The sequence below is a fragment of the Trichophyton rubrum genome (assembly GCF_000151425.1).
Source record: "Trichophyton rubrum CBS 118892 genomic scaffold supercont2.1, whole genome shotgun sequence".
Lineage (NCBI taxonomy): Eukaryota > Fungi > Ascomycota > Eurotiomycetes > Onygenales > Arthrodermataceae > Trichophyton > Trichophyton rubrum.
In genome coordinates, this window is record NW_003456428.1 from 3358718 (window position 1) to 3378617 (window position 19900).

Below are 19900 nucleotides of genomic sequence, written 5' to 3' on the forward strand. Positions count from 1 at the left end.
TGCATGCCCATCCACCTTCGCAGCGCTCGTACATCCGGCTAGAGCCGCGAAGATATCTCCACGTTTACACGAGCCTTTTTGGTCTCGTTGAGCTCATTGGCAAAGATATTCAGCATCAGCTCGCTGTCACTGTCGGTATTGATGTGACGGTGGGCTTCATAGTCCAGGTATCGCTTGAGCTCTGGAGCATTGATCAGGTGCCGTTATGCGCAAGGGTTATACCGTAGGGACTGTTTACGTAGAAAGGCTGAGCTTCGGCGTTGGCTGAGCTTCCAGCAGTGGGATATCTCAAATGGCCGAGTCTGTATTGAAAAAACTGTTAGAGATGTTGAAATACCTTGATACCACGAGAGAAGACAGACCCCATAAACCCAGGTAGATCGGCGACGCGCTGGCCGTCTTGGAAGACTTTTCCACACATTCCATTGCCTGCGATTTTATCTTAGTACGATATCCAACGTACACAAGTAGACCTAGATATTCACCTTTGCACTGGAAGATACGGCCGGCAGAGGCGCAAGTAGCTATACCACAGGCATCCTGACCGCGGTGTTGAAGGAGGTAGAGGGCTTCGTGGAGGTCAACGCTCGCTGACTCGGTGGGATTAGCGAGAATAAGGGCTAGAATGCCGCACATCTTGCTGTATCATCCATAGCAGTTAGCTGCATTGTACTACATAAAAATACAGACGTGTATGTTTATATGTAGAGCCATATCGATATTGGGGGTGTCAAAGTAGTCAGATATCATTGGATTTATCCACAGATGAGATTCAGTAGTCTAACATCCTTTTTTCCATTTGAATCATCATGCAGCAGGGGAAAATATATATAGTGATATATGCAGAGAAAGCAGTCGTACCTGGTTGTATAGAGAGTCGATGCGCTTCAAGAGTTGGTTAATATGATATCTCAGATGGGCTTTTTTGTGGCAACGGGCACGCCTAGCATGGAAGACTCATTGTGGGAATAGCAGCAGACAGGAGAGACAAGAGACAAGATCACTTGTAAGGCACAGTAGGAGGAGTGCCAGAGTCAAGGAGATTCACATCAACAGAGGATGCAAAGCTGAAGCTGAAGATGTTCATTTTCTTCTCCTTCTTCTAAGTAAGATTTTTTTTTTTTTCTTTCTCTCTTAAAAAAAAAAAAAAAAGTGAGGAAAAAAATAGATTGAGATGAAATTCTGGTATTGGCGGTACAGCAATTGGTAATATATCACCCAATCATAATATGTATATTAGCAGGTCTTGGCCAGAATTTGGCGGGAGGACATGTTTTGTGACAGTACGGTACACGGTTAGTGATGGATAAGATACGAGCATCAGCATTAATTTGATAGCAAGACAGCGAAAAGACCAGCAGAAGACAAAATAACAGAAGACAGCAGCAGGTAAAGATAAAGAGTGTGACAGTGCACCATAAAGACAAGAAGTCAGTCTATATGGTGGCAGACTCAGCAGGGAAGATGTCTATGACTCTGTGTGGTGTTTTCTGTGTTACTGTGTTGCTGAAGAGGACAAGCAACACACACACTAACCAGCCCCCTTAACACAGCTAATTGGTCTCTAGCAGCCATGCTAGATACACATATATATATATCTTCTTCTGCCTCTTCTTCAGCATCTTCTGGAAATACCATGACACTGTCAACCTTCTTCAGCACACTCAAACCAAGATGGAAGTCAACATTCTTCCAGTTATTGAGCTTGATTCGGACTCCGAGAGTATCAGCAGCAGCAACTCCACGATAGATGCAAACGGATATTCCTCGCCAGCGTCCTCTATATCGCCATCTCCAGGGTTTCGAGGGGATGACTTTATGTCGGATGCTGATTTTGAGGCATATGTGCATTCCCTATCAGGCAATGATGAATCGCCGAGTCCTACACCACGGAGAGCTAACGGAAGAACTATTCCGGCCCAGAGGGTACTACCTCCAAGAATACGCCTCAATGAGATTAGACATCAGGGGCGGACATATAGACCCGGGAAATTCATTGAACTCCAAGATGGAACGTTTATTCGAGTCAATCGGATCTTGCAGTCATCGGACGAGACTATTGTTTCTGGGCCCAAATTCGAACGACTGGAAAGCATGGGAAGTCGAATGCCCGGCAGACCCAATGAACTTTGTTGGATTGTTGATCAGGGCGACTATAACAGCAGCAGACACAGCAATGCCTCCGAGTACCGGCCCTACTGCGGAGAGGTAGAAGTTACACTCTCTGCGATCCGCCGGTTGCGCATCATCAGATTAACGAATAAACCGTATAGCCATTCTGTAGATGAGAACAGAGATGATGGGTTCCTTTATTGCCGGATGAAATATACCCGGATATGGAAGAGACGGCCGTCGGAGTCTGGCCGTAGTACTGCCGATATTGTGGAAGAGATAATCACCTTTCTCTCACCCGAGGATTGCCAGGCTTCCCTTTCGCTCTCCCGTGAAGAACTCAGAAACAACTGGCGTGGCACTGTGCTGCACAAGCGACGATACACCTTTGGGGATGGTTTCTGCGGTGCCGGCGGCGTATCAAGAGGCGCACAACAAGCTGGCCTCAAGCTTTCGTGGGCATTTGATAAATCAGAATCAGCCATTAACAGCTACAGAGCAAACTTCCCTTCCTGCCTCACGAAGCATAGTGAGGTAGCTCAGTTTCTAACCAGTTTACCCAGGGAGATACTGGTAGATGTGATGCATGTTTCTCCGCCTTGTCAGCCCTTCTCCCCAGCAAAAACTATAGCCGCGGCGCACGACGAAGCCAATGAAGCATGTCTATTCAGCATATACCGATTGATAGAGCTGTGTAAGCCCCGTGTGGCAACGATGGAGCAAACTAGTGGTCTGAAGCAACGCCATCCTGTCTGGCTAGATGCTATTATTCACTCCCTGATAGAGCTCGGTTACAGTGTGAGATGGCGACTCGTCAATTGCAAGGACTACGGTGTGCCACAGTCAAGGTGCAGATTGATACTCATAGCTGCTGGTCCCGGAGAAGAATTGCCACCTTTCCCCCAGCCTACACATGGAGATGAGCCAGGAAAACTGCCTCTTTTTACGATTCTTGATGCTATCAGTGGTATACCCAGCACGGCACCGGACCATGACCTAGAACGAGCAGAGAGACCCTTTGAGCGACGACCTTATGACCCACGCACACTAGCAAGGACGCTGACATGTTCGGGAGGAGACAACTTTCATCCGTCGGGGACAAGAACATTTACCCTACGCGAGGCAGCTTCACTGCAGACGTTCCCGTTGAACCATACCTTCTGTGCTCCTGGTGTGATGAAACAAATCGGCAACGCGGTGCCTCCTGTCCTTGCCCGAGCTGTCTTTGATGAGGTCGTCAAATCGCTTAGGAACACTGACTGTCCCGCGACCGGGCCCGTCAATGCGCCCATTACCATCGACTGAGTTTTGTTCATGTACTAACTACTGTGTTACTCAATACTATGCTCCTGTGTCGTTATATCATTGTTCTTATTATAGCCCTTTAGTCGGCCTTATCTCCATCTTATCTGATCTTATCTCATCTCATCTCTGTCAGCTGACCTCGGCTACCCTCGGCCCGACACCTCCCAACCTTCTTTTCTCGTCGCTTCAACTGCAACTTCGCAACTTCCTCTTCCTTCCTTCTTCTTTCGTCTCTTGTCTCTTCCCTTCCGTCGCCCCTTCTTCTTCCAGAAAGAAGCTGTTGATTCCTTCCCATAGAGGTAAGCTGTCCTCCCGCCACCTTAATTCCTTATCAGATCGTGGCCTGATATCAATTGAGCCCTTCTGTCGCTGCTACGATGTACAAGTCTGCCGTTGGTTGGGGTCGTTGCCGGCTTAGCTGCTGCGTCTCTGGACATGGAACCTGGCTGATTATATAACTGCAGATGTCTGCCGCTGCTCCGCTCCGGCGCCTGACTTGCGCCCCACGCTCGCTTGCCCTCAGAGCCCGCCCTGCGCTTCCTCTTCCCCTTCGCTCTCTGCGTCTCCCAGCTTCGGCCTCACCACGACGCACTTCTGCTCCCTTCTCGACCATGGCTGCTCTCTCCTCCAATGCGCCAGCTGCTCCGGCGGGGCCCCGCAGCTACGACCCTGAGATCAATGACATGGCCTCCTACATCCACAAGCACGAAATCAAGTCGGATCTCGCTGTCAGTGCCCCTCCATATACTCTACTAAATGTATCTTTCAGCAAGCAAGACGCGGACCGTGCTAATAATGATAGTAGTTTGACACTGCTCGCTGGGTCTTCCTCGACACTCTTGGCTGCGGTCTCGAGGGCCTCAAATTCGCTGAGTGCACAAAGCTGCTCGGCCCAATTGTTCCAGGCACCACGGTCCCCAATGGCACCCGTGTCCCAGGAACTCCCTACCAGCTTGACCCGGTGAACGGTGCCTTCAACATCGGCGCCATGATCCGCTGGCTTGACTACAATGACTGCTGGCTCGCTGCTGAGTGGGGTCACCCGTCTGACAACCTCGGTGGTATCCTGGCCGTCGCTGACTGGATCTCGCGAACCAACCGTGCTGGTGGTTCTCTCGCCAACGGTAAGGTGCTCAAGATCCGTGATGTCCTCGAGGCTATGATCAAGGCCCATGAGATCCAGGGTGTTCTCGCTCTCGAGAACTCCTACAACAAGGTCGGTCTCGACCATGTTGTTCTCGTCAAGGTCGCTACCACCGCCGTCGTCAGCAAGCTCATGGGCTTGACCGAGCGCCAGACCGCCGACGCCATTACCCAGGCCTGGGTTGACGGCCAATCTCTCCGCACCTACCGTCACTCTCCAAACACCATGTCCCGTAAGTCCTGGGCTGCCGGTGACGCCTGCCAGCGTGCCGTCAACCTCGTTCTCAAGGTCCAGAAGGGCGAGCCCGGTGTCCCAACTGTCCTCTCTGCTCCAGTCTGGGGTTTCTACGACGTCCTCTTCAAGGGCAACAAGTTCGCCTTCCAGCGCGAATATGACAGCTACGTCATGGAGAATGTCCTTTTCAAGGTCTCCTACCCTGGTATGTTCTCACTCGGCTTCTACTTCTCTACTCAATGCACATTTCTGACATCTACTAGCTGAGTTCCACTCCCAGACGGCCATCGAGGCTGCTACCAAGGTCAATGCCACCCTGAAGTCCATGGGCAAGTCTGCAGAGGACATCAAGGAGGTCACCATCCGCACTCATGAGGCCTGTGTCCGCATCATCGACAAGCAGTTCAAGCCCATGGACAACTTTGCCGACCGTGACCACTGCATCCAATACATGGTTGCCACCATGCTTTCCTTCAACCGCCTGGTCGCCAGCGACTACACCGACGGTTCCGAGGCTGCCACCTCCCCCTTGGTTGAGTCCCTCCGCACTCGCATCCGCTGTGTTGAGGACCCACAGATGACCAAGGACTACCACGACCCTGCCCTCCGCACCATCCCTAACGCTCTCACCGTCACTCTCAACGACGGCACTGTCCTCGACGAAGTTGTCGTCGATGCTCCTCTGGGACACAGACTCAGACGCGAGGAGGCCAAACCGGAGATCCTCGCTAAGTACAAGCGTCACCTCGAGGGCCACTTCGACGCCCAACGCGTCAAGCAGCTCATCGACCTCGGACTCGAGCAGAAGACTCTCGAGGAGATGGATGTTGACAAGTATGTTGACTTGTATGTTAAGGAGTAAACTTCCCCATAGACCATAGATTGTAGTCTTTTGTTAGCGATGAAAAATACCTGAGTGGAAATGACTAAATTGTACATTTTAACAATTCCCTGATCTAAATTATAATATTGCTAACAATAACGGTAAAATGATAGCTATCGGCTATCACTTTGTACCGTGGAAAGGAGGGAAAAGGGGGGGGATTGTGGAAGCGGCCAAATAACAGCCGTTTTTCAAGCTGCCGAGGTACCGAGGCCCACTTACTCGCCAAAACACCCTAGCTTTTCTCCGCCTTTTACATTTTCTCCGCATCCCTGAAACCCCCTTGGGTGAATTATTAACTGAGCCAGTCCAGCATTACACCAGCCATGGCCCGACAGGGGAGCTCGTTGGCTCGGATGCAGGATGGCAGAATTTCCGAGCTGTCTGGGATACTGCATAAAGAGAGGCATCTCGGGCCTGCCGGACGGGTATCTGTCCCAACGGCCACCTTGCAACTCAGGCATCCGGAGCACGGAGTAGATAGGCATTAATTCTACTGATACTTTTGAACGATGGCGCTTGCAGGTAAGCACTAGCTAGTGATCTGTGTGATATGGAGCGGAGTAAGCGCTGACTGTCCGCAGCTGCTATTGCCGGCGGGACGGCGCTGGCATATCTCAATGGGAAATACCAGCTGGCTTCTGATATATCCTCTATCATTTCAATGAGAAGAAGCGAGAGAAACGTTGCTGCAAGAGGTACCTATACTCCTGATTCATCTGAATACTGTCTGATACCCGTGCTGACGGGTGATAGTCGCGAATGGCACCATTTGCCCGTGGTTCTTGTTTGAGGACACGGTAAAGAAGTACCCTTCTGTCCGCGCCGTCTGGACACGAGAGACATGCTACACCTTTCGTGAACTCCATGATGTCGCCTGTCAGTATGCACACTACTTTCGCTCCCAGGGTGTGCAGCGCGGCCAGCTTGTAGCTACATACCTGCAAAACTGCGCAAATTTTCCTGCCACATGGCTGGGTCTATGGTCAATCGGCGCCGCACCGGCATTCATCAATTATAACCTGGCTGGAGCAGCGTTGCTACACTGCGTCAAAGTCAGTGGCGCCAGCATATTGATTGTTGATAACGATCCCATGTGTAAATCCAGGATAGAAGAGGAACGTTCAAAAATCGAGAAAGACCTTCATATCACCCCCGTCCTGCTTGACGAGGATTTCAAGAAGCATATCGATTCTTTACCGAAGACTCCACTGGATGTTTCACTGCGTCAGAACATGTCTCCCTCATTCCCAGGATGTCTCTTTTATACCAGTGGAACAACCGGTCTCCCCAAAGCCTGCGCATTCACCTTGGAGCGCATAAGCCAGCTCTTCGGCACTCGGGCATTACGTGATTCCCCCGGCGGACCCGATAGATGGTACAACTGCATGCCTCTATACCACGGGACAGGAGGAATTAACATGATTGTTTGCCTGGTAGGCGGTGTCTGCGTCGCGCTGGGCAAACGATTCAGCGTGTCCTCGTTTTGGCACGACATTATCGACTCTGAATCCACGCATTTCGTCTACGTAGGCGAGATAGCAAGATACCTCCTCGCTGCACCTCCCTCGCCATTGGACAAAGCCCATTCCGTACGCTGTGCGTATGGTAACGGTTTGAGACCCGATGTATGGGAGAAGTTCAGAACACGTTTCAATATCTCAACCATCGCGGAATTTTTCGCTAGTACAGAGGGCATGTTTGCATTATTCAATTTTGACCGTGGGCCGTACCAGGCTGCCTGTGTCGGCCATCATGGTCTTATACTTCGGAAACTGCTGCATAATGTCTATGTACCTGTAGCTAACGACCCAGTGACGGGAGATATCCTGCGCGATCCCAAAACTGGGTTCGCTACTCGCAATCCCTATGAGGTCGGAGGGGAGATCTTGGTGGCTATTCCTGATGAAAAGGCGTTCCAGGGCTATTGGGACAATCCATCCGCTACGTCGAAGAAGTTTGCCCGTGATGTGTTCAAGAAGGGAGATTTGTATTATCGATGCGGAGATTCCCTGCGTCGAACTAAAGACGGACACTGGCATTTTCTCGACCGTCTGGGCGATACTTTCAGATGGAAGTCTGAAAACGTCTCTACGGCCGAAGTAGCTGTGGTGCTGGGCCAGTTTTCTGGAGTCGCTGAGGCTAATGTCTATGGCGTCACTGTGCCAAATCATGAAGGACGAGCAGGCTGTGCCGCTCTCTTGATTGAACCACAAGCCCTTTCTAGCTTTAAATGGGATACATTCCTCAGACATACTCGTGAGAGGCTGCCTAAGTATGCAGTGCCAGTCTTTATAAGGCTGGTAAATTCCTCTGCACATATACATAACCACAAGCAGAACAAGGTTGGACTACGGGAAGAGGGTGTTGATCCATCTAAGAGAGGAACAAAAACCGAGGGTGGAAAAGAGGATAAGATTCTATGGCTTAAACCAAAGAGTGATACATATGAAGAGTTTAAAGATCAGGAGTGGGAGAGTCTTACTGCAGGAGGTGTAAGACTATAATCATATCTTATTAAAAAGATAGGTGTTACACATACGTGCTGAAGAGGCAGCAACAGATAGCCACAGAAAATCTATATTTTTCTTCAGGATTCATTCATATTTACACGCTCAAGCAAGACCCTAAGGGAGTGTTTATGGTATACATTACTAAACTTGACGGAGTCTATAAAGCAGGTAGGCATCCTCTCTATCCACGATTAAAAGTCTATATGATAACCATTAGCAAGACATCCAATATATCGAGAGCTATCATGACTTACGGTCTTCAGTGTTTCCTTCACCCATGCTCTTGTTTGAACTGCTACCGCTAAGGATAGATCCCACAATACCGTCGACATACGGCGCTCCACTCCATTTCTGATGTGTAAGTACATCGACACCCATCTCCTTTTCGCGTTTCTGCACCAAGTTGACGTAAGATAGCATGCCATCTTCCTTGAATCCACGAGACAGCTCAGTAGCAATTGTGGCATTGTAGTGCAGACCAGCGAGGGAGATCAGTTGGAGAATGAATCTAGTAATTGCCTAATTAGCTGCATGGACATCTCCGACGAACAGTACAAAAATTTACTTACCCATGCTCTGCCAAATCCCAAATAAATGATTTGAGGGTCTGCTCGGTGAATCCTTGTCCCATCCAGTTGAACGAGGGGCTCAAGTTGTACACCAACTTCTTGCCAGGGAATTGTTTGCGGATCTTACCAGCAAAGTCGGCTGCTTTGCTAACGTTGGGGTCTCCGGTCTCAACCCACAGGAGGTCCGCATAGGGGGCAAATGCAATGGCACGCTTGGTAGCTGCCTCATTGCCAGCATGGTAATGATAGAAGCCTTCGCGGGTGCGTGGGATATCCCAGGACCAGAAGACGGGGTTCTTCGTGTATTTGGCAGCCAATTCACGGCGAGCAGAGATCGAAAGATCACGGTTCTGCTCAACATGTGATTTATATTCATTTCTGACTGACTCAGAAGCACCTTCAGCGATGAGGTGCTGGTCCACGGCTAGGGGATGTTAGTAACAGGGAAAACAGGCGATGCAAAAAGACGAAGAAGTTTTACCTTCATCGAACGTAACAAGTTTATGTTTCTTAACCCATTGGGCTTCGTAAACATCAATCTCTGCGCCGGATGCGCCCTCCAACTCCATTTTCTGGAGCGTCTCGGCCAAGGGGTCCCCGTCCTCCGTCACACCAAGGATAAATTCGTGATCCCGCACGTCGATAGTGCTGCTCAGCAACTTACCACTTTCTGAATCTGTTCGTGCGATAAGTAGGTTCTCGGTGCCCATGATATCCCACTGGAAACGGGCCGCAACCAATCTGTTAATATGCTCCGCAATTGGTACGAGAACCTTGCCAGCAAGATGACCACACTTCTTGCCGCCGTGCAATTGATCCTCAAAGTGTACGGCTGCGGCGCCGTTTTCAGCAAACAACTTGGCCAGTTTCATGACTGCAGTGAGGCCACCGTGCCTAATGAGTTGTAAGTATTTGCGACTTTTTCTTATCCTGTTTGATAAAGATGCTGCTTACCCAGTATCACCATCTGCAATAATAGGGCGCATGTAATCAATGTATGGGGTATTCTTGCGCTCTTCTGGCGAGAGCTTTCGCCTGACATCCCAATGTTTCCTGTCATGCATGTTCTGGGCCTTGAACAGACGTTGTACCTGATTTGGCACGGTATTGTAAGGGTAGTCTCCAAAGTCCGGCGAGACCTCGTTCGTGGAGGTAAGAAGTGATGAGCATGCCCATCCTGATATATAAAGCACCTCCTGGTTTGGTGCTTGTTGGGTCATCTGTACGGGGTCGATTGCTCCCACTGTAAGCAATGTCTTCTATTAGCTGGAGTACATTTATAATCAAGCCCTGGAGATATTACTGACGAGTGTGGACTGGTTTGCCCTCCGCAGCTCGTTCATTCAGCAATTTGAACAGTTTCCTCGCCATCAACGAGCTGGGATATGTCTGCTGCAAGGCTCCTCGCTTGCTCACCACCGCCTCAGCGGAGTATGGTCTCTTGATACCCTCATATCTGTCGGATGCCCACCACTCGTTTACGGCCTTGATTTGCTCTTCAAACAGGGCGTCTTCGGCAGCACCGGCTTTCTCAGCGGTTGATAGGAGCTGATATGAGTCTGCTGGAAGCGCCGATGAGACGGGAGGGCGTACGGCGGGTAGCTGGGGGGCCATTCGCAAGCTGGTGCTGGAGATGCAGCGGATCGTGGGGAATGCGGGTGTCGGCTGGCGGAGAGCTCGCGGCAGCTGGCGTGACACTGAGCGAAGCATCCTGTTTCTCCCACTCCTCTTCTCGTTATCTTGTAATTTTCTTCTCCTTCTTCCTTAACTGTCCTTATTGTCGCTGTATTTTCTCCTCGTCTGCTGGTTTCCATTGATCGCTTCCAAGGTTGGTTCGTGTTGATGTCTTCGGCGCTTGAGGCCGACGTGAAAATCCGGCCGAGGCATCTCACAAAGTTTACCGCGGAAAACCGAGCCGTGCGCGAGCTTAAATTCACCCATAAAGAACAACTTCCGCCTTTCTCTCGCCGCAACAACGTCGACCGCCGCAGACGCAGGATCAACACATCTAAACAATTGCACGATCGAGAGATAACAATGGCTTTCACCGCGAGAGCTACGAGACAGGCGCTTCGCGCTGCCCAGGTAGGTTGCTGCGGCTGCTCGGGGAGAAGGAAAGGCGGCTGTTTGCTAATTGCTAGGTGCAGAAGTCCTCCCGCCAACTGGGCACCCGGTCCTATGCCACCGCTGAACCAGACCTGAAGACCGTCTTCAAGGATGCCATTCCAGCCAAGCGAGAGCTTCTCAAGCAGGTCAAGGCTCGTGCCGACGAGAACATCGGCCAGGTCAGCATTGGCAACACCATTGGCGGTATGAGAGGCCTCAAGGCCATGGTCTGGGAGGGCTCCGTTCTCGATGCCAACGAGGGTATCCGCTTCCATGGCAAGACCATCAAGGACTGCCAAAAGGAGCTCCCCAAGGGCACCACTGGCACTGAGATGCTGCCAGAGGCTATGTTCTGGCTTCTATTGACCGGCCAGGTCCCCTCTACTGCCCAGATCCGCGCCTTTTCTCGCGAGCTCGCTGAGAAGTCGGACCTCCCAAAGCACATCCTCGACCTCGTGAAGTCTTTCCCCAGGGATATGCATCCAATGACCCAGCTGTCTGTTGCTGTTGCTGCCTTGAACACTGAGTCCAAGTTTGCCAAGGCTTACGCCGACGGCATTAGCAAGGCCGACTACTGGGAGCCAACCTTCGACGACAGCATCGCTCTCCTTGCCAAAATTCCACGTATCGCTGCCTTAGTCTTCCGTCCCAATGAGATTAATGCCGTTGGCGCTCAGAAGCTCGATGCCAGCATGGACTGGGCATACAACTTCGCTGACCTGCTTGGCAAGGGCGGCAAGGAGCACGAAAGCTTCCACGACGTCCTCCGTCTCTACCTCGCTCTTCACGGTGACCACGAGGGAGGAAATGTCTCTGCTCACGCCACTCACCTTGTTGGTTCTGCTCTCAGCGATCCATTCCTCAGCTACAGCGCTGGTCTTCTCGGTCTTGCTGGACCCCTTCATGGACTTGCTGCCCAGGAGGTGCTCCGATGGATCTTGAACATGAAGGCTAAGATTGGTGACAATTTCACTGACCAGGATGTCAAGGACTACCTTTGGTCCACCCTCAAGTCTGGCCAGGTTGTCCCTGGATATGGCCACGGTGTGCTCCGAAAGCCTGATCCTCGTTTCGAGGCACTTATGGACTTTGCCAGCACCCGGCCAGAGATCATGGAGAACCCTGTCTTCAGACTTGTCAAGAAGAACTCCGAGATTGCTCCAGGCGTCCTCACTGAGCACGGCAAGGTACGAATTATATGTTGATACCAGACAATTTTTAACGGACGTACTAATAATGTTGCAGACTAAGAACCCTCATCCTAACGTTGACGCTGCTTCCGGTGTCCTCTTCCACCACTACGGTTTCCAGCAGCCACTCTACTACACCGTCACCTTCGGTGTCAGCCGTGCTCTTGGCCCACTCGCCCAGCTTATCTGGAGCCGTGCCCTTGGTCTCCCTATCGAGCGACCAAAGAGTATCAACCTCCAGGGTCTCTTAGACTCCACTAACAAGAAGTAGACGTTCATTCAGCTTTATACCACCAATAAACACCAACTAAAACATACAGAATAAGTGCCATTCCGGAAAAGGCACTAACAGTTTAACGACCAATAGATAGATGTATAGTGATTTACTTTTTTGCCAGAGAACATTGTATAACTAAATGGCTAGGAAACGTTGCTCTCTACCTGTGTGTTGATTGATTGCTACCTCTCGGGTTATATGATATTATCTCTGTAAAATATCAAGTCATATCTCATCTCGAACACTCGTTCCACGTTCCATCACCTACGTAAACCGGAGTCCATCTCTCTCGATGCCTGCTCCAAGGCTAGGTGGCACGTCGTTCTGTCCGGTTCCCCAAGAGCTCTCTTCCTTTCCAAGCGTAAGCTCAAGCGTTCCTCCGTTTAGGAAGAATTCATGTCCAATCCAATTCCGAGTGTACTCCTTTCCATTTAACCTTGCTCGTTGAATGTATATATTCTCATACCTGCTGTCAAAATTGACATTTCGTACCGTTGCAGTCTTCCCTGTTACCGGGTGTTTTATACTGACGGCTTCAAAAAAAGGAGGCATGATAAAATATACATTTTGTCCTGGATTTGGGAACAAACCCATCATCGCAAAGACAGTGAAACTGCCCATCGCCCCAGAATCGTCGTTTCCAGGCACTCCAGTGGTCGTGTCATTGAACAGAGAAGGAATGTAGGTATGTGCGCGTTTGGCGGATAAGGCAGGACGGCCAGCATAATGGTATAAGAATGTAGCCAGGAAGGACGGTTCATTACCAATATATAATATTTTTGAATCGTGGAGATAGTCTAGACGAGCAACAAACTTGGAACGGCCACCAAGAAGGGTGATTAATGTAGACATGTCGTGAGGAACGAAACTAGATAAATCGTCAGTGAAAATTTTCCCAATTGAACCCAAGACTGAGAAACGAACAATTGATTCTCCCATATGCCTGACTCGTATGTCTCCTGTGAGTTTGAGGTGAGGGAACAGAAGGCGGCAATATTACTGCAGAGTATTGGGTCTTGATAGCCCCATGTGCCATTGTAGTATCTCGGCTGAAAGAACCCAACAAACCCTGTATCCGTCCCATTTATGAATGAGGTCTGGTCTGCCTTGAATAAGTTTTGCCAATTCCCAGATCTCTGGAAATATTTCTCGTTCTCTTTACCTAGCCCTTTTCCTAACACTCCAACACAGTAATCGTTATATGAGTATTCGACTGTTCGCGAGATGCTGCGTGTTGTGATTCCGGTTCCTAGATAGTCATAGTCTTGTGCGGGAATATAACCAACAGACTTCCAGCTCATGAGTCCTCCTCTCCCTTCAACAGACCAATCCGATGGTTCAACTTCAGCATCTTTGACAACAGCTTCGTATGCAAGGTCCCAGTCGATGTTGTCAGTGATATTTTTCACATACGCATCAGCTATCACAACATCAGCATTGGATCCACTCTGGGTAAAGCCTTTGCATAAACTCATGCGACAGTCTGGTAGCCACCCTTGGTGTTTGTAAGTGTCAAGAAGGCTGCGTATCATTTTCGCTAGAGCGCTCGGGTCAATTATAGCGAGTAAAGGGATTTGTGAGCGAAACGAATCCCAAAGGCTAAGTTCCGTTAGAGATAAGTTCATCTGTAAAATGACATCGTATTACCGACATACCAATAGAAGGAATCAAAGTATGGTTCGTTGCTTTGCCAGAGTGGATTCTCCCCAGTATAATCCTGAGGTGAGATCATGGTACGATATATCGCACTCCAAAACGTCCGTTGAAAGGTATCGCTGACACCTCCCGCTTTCAACGAAATAAGGGCAAGTTTTTCTTTCCATGCACTCTCAGCATCTGTGCGGACTTTTTCAAAGTCCCAATTGGACCCTGGAATTTCCTTCTCAGCGTTCTTACAGGCTTGGTCTTCATTGATGAAGCTTAGTCCCACGCGGGCACTGACTCGAGTTGGTCCGTTACTCGACCCTTGAAATTGGAGATACGTTCCAGCTTTGATATAGAACAAATTGAATCCTCGTCCCACGGATAAAGCTTTGGGTTGCGTCCCTGCCCGATTGCTGATGTATACTCCGGTATCTTTTGCTTTTGCCCCAGAAAAGTCAACACACACAAAAGAATTGTAGGTTCCAATTCCAAAGCTAGGGAGGAAGGTCCCATTTGCTTTGACTCGAAGGGTATTCTCGTCTAACGAAATGGCCGCATTCTGTCTTGAGTCTTGTATGTCGGTCAGGTCTACAAGAATCACTGGTAACGTTCCATTTGATTCGGCATTACTATGGGGAAAATCAAAGTGGTATAGGGCAGCATGTTCAGTAACTGTCATTTCTGCGGCAATACCATTAATAAGCTTAAGGGCAAAATATCCAGGCCTCGCTTTCACACTATCGGCAATATAATGGACCGCTCTATCCTCCTTCGAGAACTTGCACTTGTTTATATCATCATCTTGACATATTTGCGGTACGAGAGGAAAGTTCCCCATTGATGGTTTGCCGCCAGTTCCAGAGTCGTGCATATGCGAGAAACCAGTGACATTGCTTCCTTCTGTAGTAAACCCACCATAGTTTTCGCTGCCGTCAACATCGGCCACGGCCTTAGCCATGCCGTATGGAAGACTAGCTCCAGGGAAGGCATGTCCACCATTTGCTGTACCAACTAGTTGGTCGACATAACGAAGGATATCACCTTTGTGTTGTGCAGTGACCTGAGAAACAAGGAGGCCAAGTGTAAGTAGTGAAGGGTATCGTAGCCAGGCAGCGAACGCCATCTTTCCTTCTCAAGGCTATGCCACTGTTGGGAAATGCGTTGAAGACGTTCTTTTGTAGTCCGAGAACAGAAGAACATCGTGCAAAGCTCAGTTATGCGGAGAGCATTCCTGAGCATCTAAGCTACGGTTATGCGGTGTAAGGTTTCCGTTCAGAAACCTGCTAGCTACATAATGTAATGCTTTGCAGCACAAAAGTGGCCTGATTGAGCATGGGCAGGGATTGCCTGTGAGGACTTGTTGTGTGAGAGTGGCACAACATCGTGTCTCATTGGTGGCATCTCCAGTTCGACCAAGAGATCGTCCGCACTAATTGATAGCCCCTCATTGATCGCACACCAGCAAGAAGCCAGGTTTTCACCTTGAGAGCAACAGGTGTACGGAGTAACTAGTTAGTGATTGTTCAACTCTTGAAGAGACTGCTACCGAACTTTCATCTCGTCTGAAGCCGAACTGCGCTCTGTCTTGGCCCCTGGGCAATAATAGCAGCTTTGGTACTCCGTATAGCGGCAGAAGCCTGACCAGAGAACGTGCAGCTCTACGTGGAACCGAATCGCTCGGTCTTCTTAACTAGTTTTGACGGGGGTCCTTTAGCCCTGCCTATCATTTATTTGAGAAGGACGCTTCGATGCAACCATCATGACGCCCATCGTCCGAATCAATCGCCATTTTCGGACCTGACGAAGAGAAATTCTGTATAATTTAGCGTGTATTCTGTGAATAGTGTTCTGTCCAGTCCATCAACAGCGAATGTTCGTGACAAGTGGACGTGAGTTGGTTTCGTTTGTTGTTGGTTGTTGATGTCGACGTCGATGTTGATGCCGACAGAAGGAAGGATTGCCCAATCAGGAGCGCCGTTCTAATCGATAAGGAAAATTTCATTTGCTGACTAATCACCATTTCGCCCCTCGATTGGAAATCCTGAAAAGGAAAACATCGAAATATTTTTTTTCTTCTTCATCAACTTCAGCGTCTTCAAAAGGCCGGCGGCCGTTGTTTTTGGCTTCTTTTTCTGTTTATTTCGTTTCTGATTCTGTTTCTCTGCGTTGTCTTCTCCTGAATGTGATATTCCTACACCCATTCGTGCGCCAACACTTCCCCATCCCACGCCTTTGACAGGTCGGGCTTCAATATTAAAATGCCCCTCCTCGAAACCGCATCTATGCAGTCAGAAAGAATCGTCCCTGTAGCATCGAAAGCTACGGATGGTGCTATCGGAGACGATGTTGCACACCTCCTGAAGACCGTATTTGAAGCCCAGACCTCGCAGCAGGCACTAGATGCTTCCTACGGCCTTACCAACCTACTTATCAGCACCGGGAGCGTTCGATGCCTCCACACATTCAATGTTATCCCTGAAATAAAGAAAGCGGCGACAGATAAGAAAAATGGTGCTAGGAGGGAGAGCTCTATGCTAATTCTTGGAGCTTTGTTTGAACAATATCCTTTGAAAAACCCGTTGAGCGAGGTTGTCTTCCTGCTTGAGAATGGCGGATTGCTTTACCTTGCCTTGGATCTCCTCGCAGATAAGGGTGCAGTGGTTCGAGAAGCAGCTCAATATGCCATTGATGCTTTATTTGCATGCCTGAAGGAGGAATCTTTAGTTCACGCTCTTATTGAGCCCCTTTCTCAATACCTCAGTAAGCCCACTGGAAAATGGCAGGGAACAGTCGGTGCGTACCAGTTGCTGGAAAAGGTAGCGAAAAGAGCCGAGATTGGTACGGAGAGCAAGGAGAAGGAGGAGCTTAAGGATCTTCTACGACTTAATCTAGGCCAAAAACTGAAGGATCTGATCCCTATTGTCGAGGGTGGAATGCATGACTTGAAGGCAGAAGTTGCTAAACAAGCTGTTAAAACTATGACTGCCCTGTCGACTGTCCTTGACAATGATGATGTTGCGCCGCGAATTCCGCTACTTCTCAAAACCATGGAGAAGCCCTCGACCGAAACACTCCAGAAAGCTATCCATGCGCTGTCTCAAACAACCTTCGTTGCCATCGTGACATCTCCAGTTCTCGCATTACTTACTCCCCTCCTTGAACGATCTCTCAACACCCCAACTACCACTCAAGAAGTCCTCCGTCAAACTGTCGTAGTTGTTGAGAATCTTACCCGACTTGTGCACGATCCCGTCGAAGCAAGGACCTTCTTGCCCAAGTTGAAGCCTGGTGTTCAGCGTGTCAAGGATGGTGCCTCTCTCCCTGAAGTTCGAGAATTAGCTACTCGAGCTATGAACGTTATAAACAAGGCCATGGGTGTTGATGAAGCCGGCACTACTGATTCACGTGCGACTACAGAGCAAGTAGAGGCCGTTCTTGAGGAGCATACGAAACCATACATCAAATTCAACCATACCGATGAGAAGCGTTTCTGGGAAACCAGCAGAAACTATATTGCTAACATGGTCCGAGATGATGCCAATTCACGACTCCTTGAACGTATTCAAGTGTGTGTGGGCCCATATCTCCAATCCTTCGTTCCTGAAGGAAAACACGACGAGATTGTTGCGACTGTGAAGGCTCATTTCGTTGAGGAAGATGAGCGCAGATTTGGAGTCCCAGTTAAGGAAGATGATGGGGAGATCGAAATTGTCAATGCCAACTTCTCCCTTGGTTACGGAGGCCGACTCCTTCTCTCCCATGCCAATTTGAGACTACTCAAGGGCCATAGGTACGGTCTTTGCGGCCGTAATGGTGTTGGAAAATCCACTCTCATGCGCAGTATCGCTAATGGCAAGCTCGAAGGCTTCCCACCTCAGGACGTCTTGAAAACTTGTTTTGTTGAGCATAATCAAGGCGAGGATGCAGAGTTGAGCGTCTTGGAATTCGTCACAAAGGATCCGGAGATGGCCGCTGCCGGTGAAGAGAAGATCTCCGCGGCCCTTAACGAGGTTGGGTTTACCCCTGGCCCAGAAGGCAGGCAGCAACAACCTGTTGGCTCTCTATCTGGTGGCTGGAAGATGAAATTGGCACTTGCCGGAGCTATGGTTATGGGTGCTGACGTGCTCCTCCTTGACGAACCTACCAATCATTTGGATGTCCACAATGTTAAATGGTTGCAGGAATACCTGAAGAAACACACAGAAGTTACCAGTTTGATCGTCAGTCACGACTCCGGTTTCCTAGATGAGGTCTGCACAGACATCTACCATTATGAGCAGAAGAAACTTGTTCACTACAAGGGAAATCTCGCGGAGTAAGTCGCCTCTGAACCATAAAATATCCCGCCCCGTATACTAATGAATGATTTTAGCTTCGTTAAGGTCAAGCCGGAAGCAAAGAGTTACTACACTCTATCCTCTGCCAACGCACACTTCAAGTTCCCACCTCCTGGTATCTTGTCTGGCGTCAAATCCGCGACTCGCATTATCCTGCGCATGACTAATTGTTCTTACACTTACCCGGGTAGCAGCAAACCATCATTGGTCGATGCAAGCTGTGCTCTTACTCTGTCCTCTCGGGTTGCTATCATTGGTGGTAACGGAGCAGGAAAGTCTACTTTGATGAAGCTGCTTACGGGTGAAACAATCCCACAGACCGGAAAAGTTGAGAAGCACCCCAATCTTCGAATTGGTTACATCAAACAGCACGCATTGGAGCACGTGGAAATGCATATGGAGAAGACTCCCAATCAATACCTCCAATGGAGATATGCCAATGGAGATGACCGTGAAGTCCTTCTGAAACAAACCCGTATACTCACCGAGGAGGATAAGATCCAGATGGCCAAGCCTGTTGACATCGGTGACGGAAAGGGCCCACGCAACATCGAAGCTTTGATGGGAAGGCAAAAGTACAAGAAGACCTTCCAATATGAAGTGTAAGCACGCCCGGTAGCCGTTCACCAATCTTGAAATCTGGTTAATGCTAACAAACACTAGTAAATGGAAGAACATGCTCCCCAAGCACAACACTCAGATATCGCGTGAAACTCTTCTGGAACTCGGATTCCAAAAGCTTGTCCAAGAATTTGACGACCATGAAGCCTCTCGCGAGGGTCTTGGATACCGAGTTCTCGAGCCTAAGGTTATCTCTAAGCACTTCGAAGACATCGGTCTCGACCCTGAGATTGCCAACCATAACGAAATTGGCGGTCTCTCTGGTGGACAGAAAGTCAAGGTCGTTCTGGCCGGAGCCATGTGGAACAACCCTCATTTGCTCGTCTTGGACGAGCCTACCAACTTCTTGGACCGTGACTTCTTGGGTGGCCTGGCTGTTGCTATCCGTGAGTTCAAAGGTGGTGTGGTTATGATCTCTCACAACGACGAATTCGTTGGTGCCCTCTGCCCTGAAAGATGGTACGTTGAAAACGGCCGGATGACTCATGCCGGTACTACTGCCGTTGCGCTTGATCGTTTCGAAGACCAGTCTCGCAACCCCAGCACTGTGGCCAGCAGTGTAGTATCTAGTGCAGCACCTTCAGCCGTGAACTCTGGTGCCGAAGACGGAGGCGAGCTTAAGTTCAAGGCTAAGAAGAAGAAGAAAATGACCAGAGCTCAACTCAAGGAGCGTGAAGTGCGCCGCAGGCTAAGACACATTGAGTGGCTTAACAGCCCTGCCGGAACTCCGCACCCGCCCGATACTGATGACGAGCAGTAGCTTGCCATCGTACCTTAATTCTTTCGTTTATATATATTTGATTCAAAGTACCTAATGGTTGTTATGAGTTCGGATATCTCACGAGTTTATGTCTTGTTTTTTGGCGGCCCGTTGTTTGGTATCGTTCGTCTCCGGTATACGCGACCGGGTATCCCTTTTTATAGACAGAGACGGGCACTAATTAGATAGAATCCGGGTCATTGGC

The 19900-nt window shown here is 49.5% G+C and overlaps 8 protein-coding genes across 12 annotated transcripts; 5 read left to right on the forward strand and 3 right to left on the reverse strand.

Moving 5' to 3' along the window:
• Positions 1–23: 23 nt before the first annotated feature.
• Positions 24–1125, reverse strand: TERG_01267 (uncharacterized protein). 2 transcript variants are annotated; one of them, XM_047747735.1, is made up of 4 exons: positions 862–1125; positions 486–640; positions 363–429; positions 24–302 (listed from the first exon to the last, which is right to left on the reverse strand). In XM_047747735.1, exons 2-4 carry the CDS (start codon positions 634–636, stop codon positions 194–196), a joined length of 327 nt encoding a protein of 108 aa, XP_047603699.1. In that variant the 5' UTR covers positions 637–640; positions 862–1125; the 3' UTR covers positions 24–193. The 2 variants fall into 2 exon arrangements, with proteins under 2 accessions (XP_047603699.1, XP_047605371.1); XM_047749260.1 differs by having other exon boundaries at positions 24–429.
• Positions 1126–1211: 86 nt separating this feature from the next.
• On the forward strand, positions 1212–3417 carry TERG_01268 (uncharacterized protein; the record flags this gene model as incomplete). Its single annotated transcript, XM_047747736.1, has 1 exon — positions 1212–3417. Exon 1 carries the CDS (start codon positions 1675–1677, stop codon positions 3415–3417), a length of 1743 nt encoding a protein of 580 aa, XP_047603700.1. The 5' UTR covers positions 1212–1674.
• A 464-nt stretch (positions 3418–3881) lies between these two features.
• TERG_01269 (2-methylcitrate dehydratase) lies at positions 3882–5657 on the forward strand (the record flags this gene model as incomplete). Its single annotated transcript, XM_003239240.1, has 3 exons — positions 3882–4145; positions 4223–5000; positions 5059–5657. 3 exons carry the CDS (start codon positions 3882–3884, stop codon positions 5655–5657), a joined length of 1641 nt encoding a protein of 546 aa, XP_003239288.1.
• Positions 5658–6190: 533 nt separating this feature from the next.
• On the forward strand, positions 6191–8185 carry TERG_01270 (uncharacterized protein; the record flags this gene model as incomplete). The annotated part of the gene is made up of 3 exons (XM_003239241.1): positions 6191–6203; positions 6263–6376; positions 6435–8185. The coding sequence occupies 3 exons, from the start codon at positions 6191–6193 to the stop codon at positions 8183–8185; spliced, it is 1878 nt and encodes a 625-aa protein (XP_003239289.1).
• Positions 8186–8268: 83 nt separating this feature from the next.
• TERG_01271 (isocitrate lyase) lies at positions 8269–10470 on the reverse strand (the record flags this gene model as incomplete). The annotated part of the gene is made up of 6 exons (XM_003239242.2): positions 8269–8372; positions 8446–8699; positions 8761–9184; positions 9242–9654; positions 9715–10003; positions 10068–10470. 6 exons carry the CDS (start codon positions 10468–10470, stop codon positions 8269–8271), a joined length of 1887 nt encoding a protein of 628 aa, XP_003239290.2.
• A 132-nt stretch (positions 10471–10602) lies between these two features.
• Positions 10603–12327, forward strand: TERG_01272 (2-methylcitrate synthase, mitochondrial; the record flags this gene model as incomplete). 3 transcript variants are annotated; one of them, XM_003239243.2, is made up of 3 exons in its annotated part: positions 10603–10845; positions 10908–12053; positions 12112–12327. In XM_003239243.2, the coding sequence occupies 3 exons, from the start codon at positions 10603–10605 to the stop codon at positions 12325–12327; spliced, it is 1605 nt and encodes a 534-aa protein (XP_003239291.2). The 3 variants fall into 3 exon arrangements, with proteins under 3 accessions (XP_003239291.2, XP_047605372.1, XP_047605373.1); XM_047749261.1 differs by lacking the exon at positions 12112–12327 and having other exon boundaries at positions 10908–12071; XM_047749262.1 differs by lacking the exon at positions 10603–10845 and having other exon boundaries at positions 11073–12053.
• A 270-nt stretch (positions 12328–12597) lies between these two features.
• TERG_01273 (uncharacterized protein) lies at positions 12598–13958 on the reverse strand (the record flags this gene model as incomplete). The annotated part of the gene is made up of 2 exons (XM_003239244.2): positions 12598–13201; positions 13258–13958. 2 exons carry the CDS (start codon positions 13956–13958, stop codon positions 12598–12600), a joined length of 1305 nt encoding a protein of 434 aa, XP_003239292.2.
• A 2141-nt stretch (positions 13959–16099) lies between these two features.
• On the forward strand, positions 16100–19875 carry TERG_01274 (uncharacterized protein). Of its 2 annotated transcripts, XM_003239245.2 has the most exons (3): positions 16100–18292; positions 18350–18916; positions 18978–19875. In XM_003239245.2, the coding sequence occupies exons 1-3, from the start codon at positions 16236–16238 to the stop codon at positions 19693–19695; spliced, it is 3342 nt and encodes a 1113-aa protein (XP_003239293.1). In that variant the 5' UTR covers positions 16100–16235; the 3' UTR covers positions 19696–19875. The 2 variants fall into 2 exon arrangements, with proteins under 2 accessions (XP_003239293.1, XP_047605374.1); XM_047749263.1 differs by having other exon boundaries at positions 18350–19875.
• Positions 19876–19900: the final 25 nt, after the last annotated feature.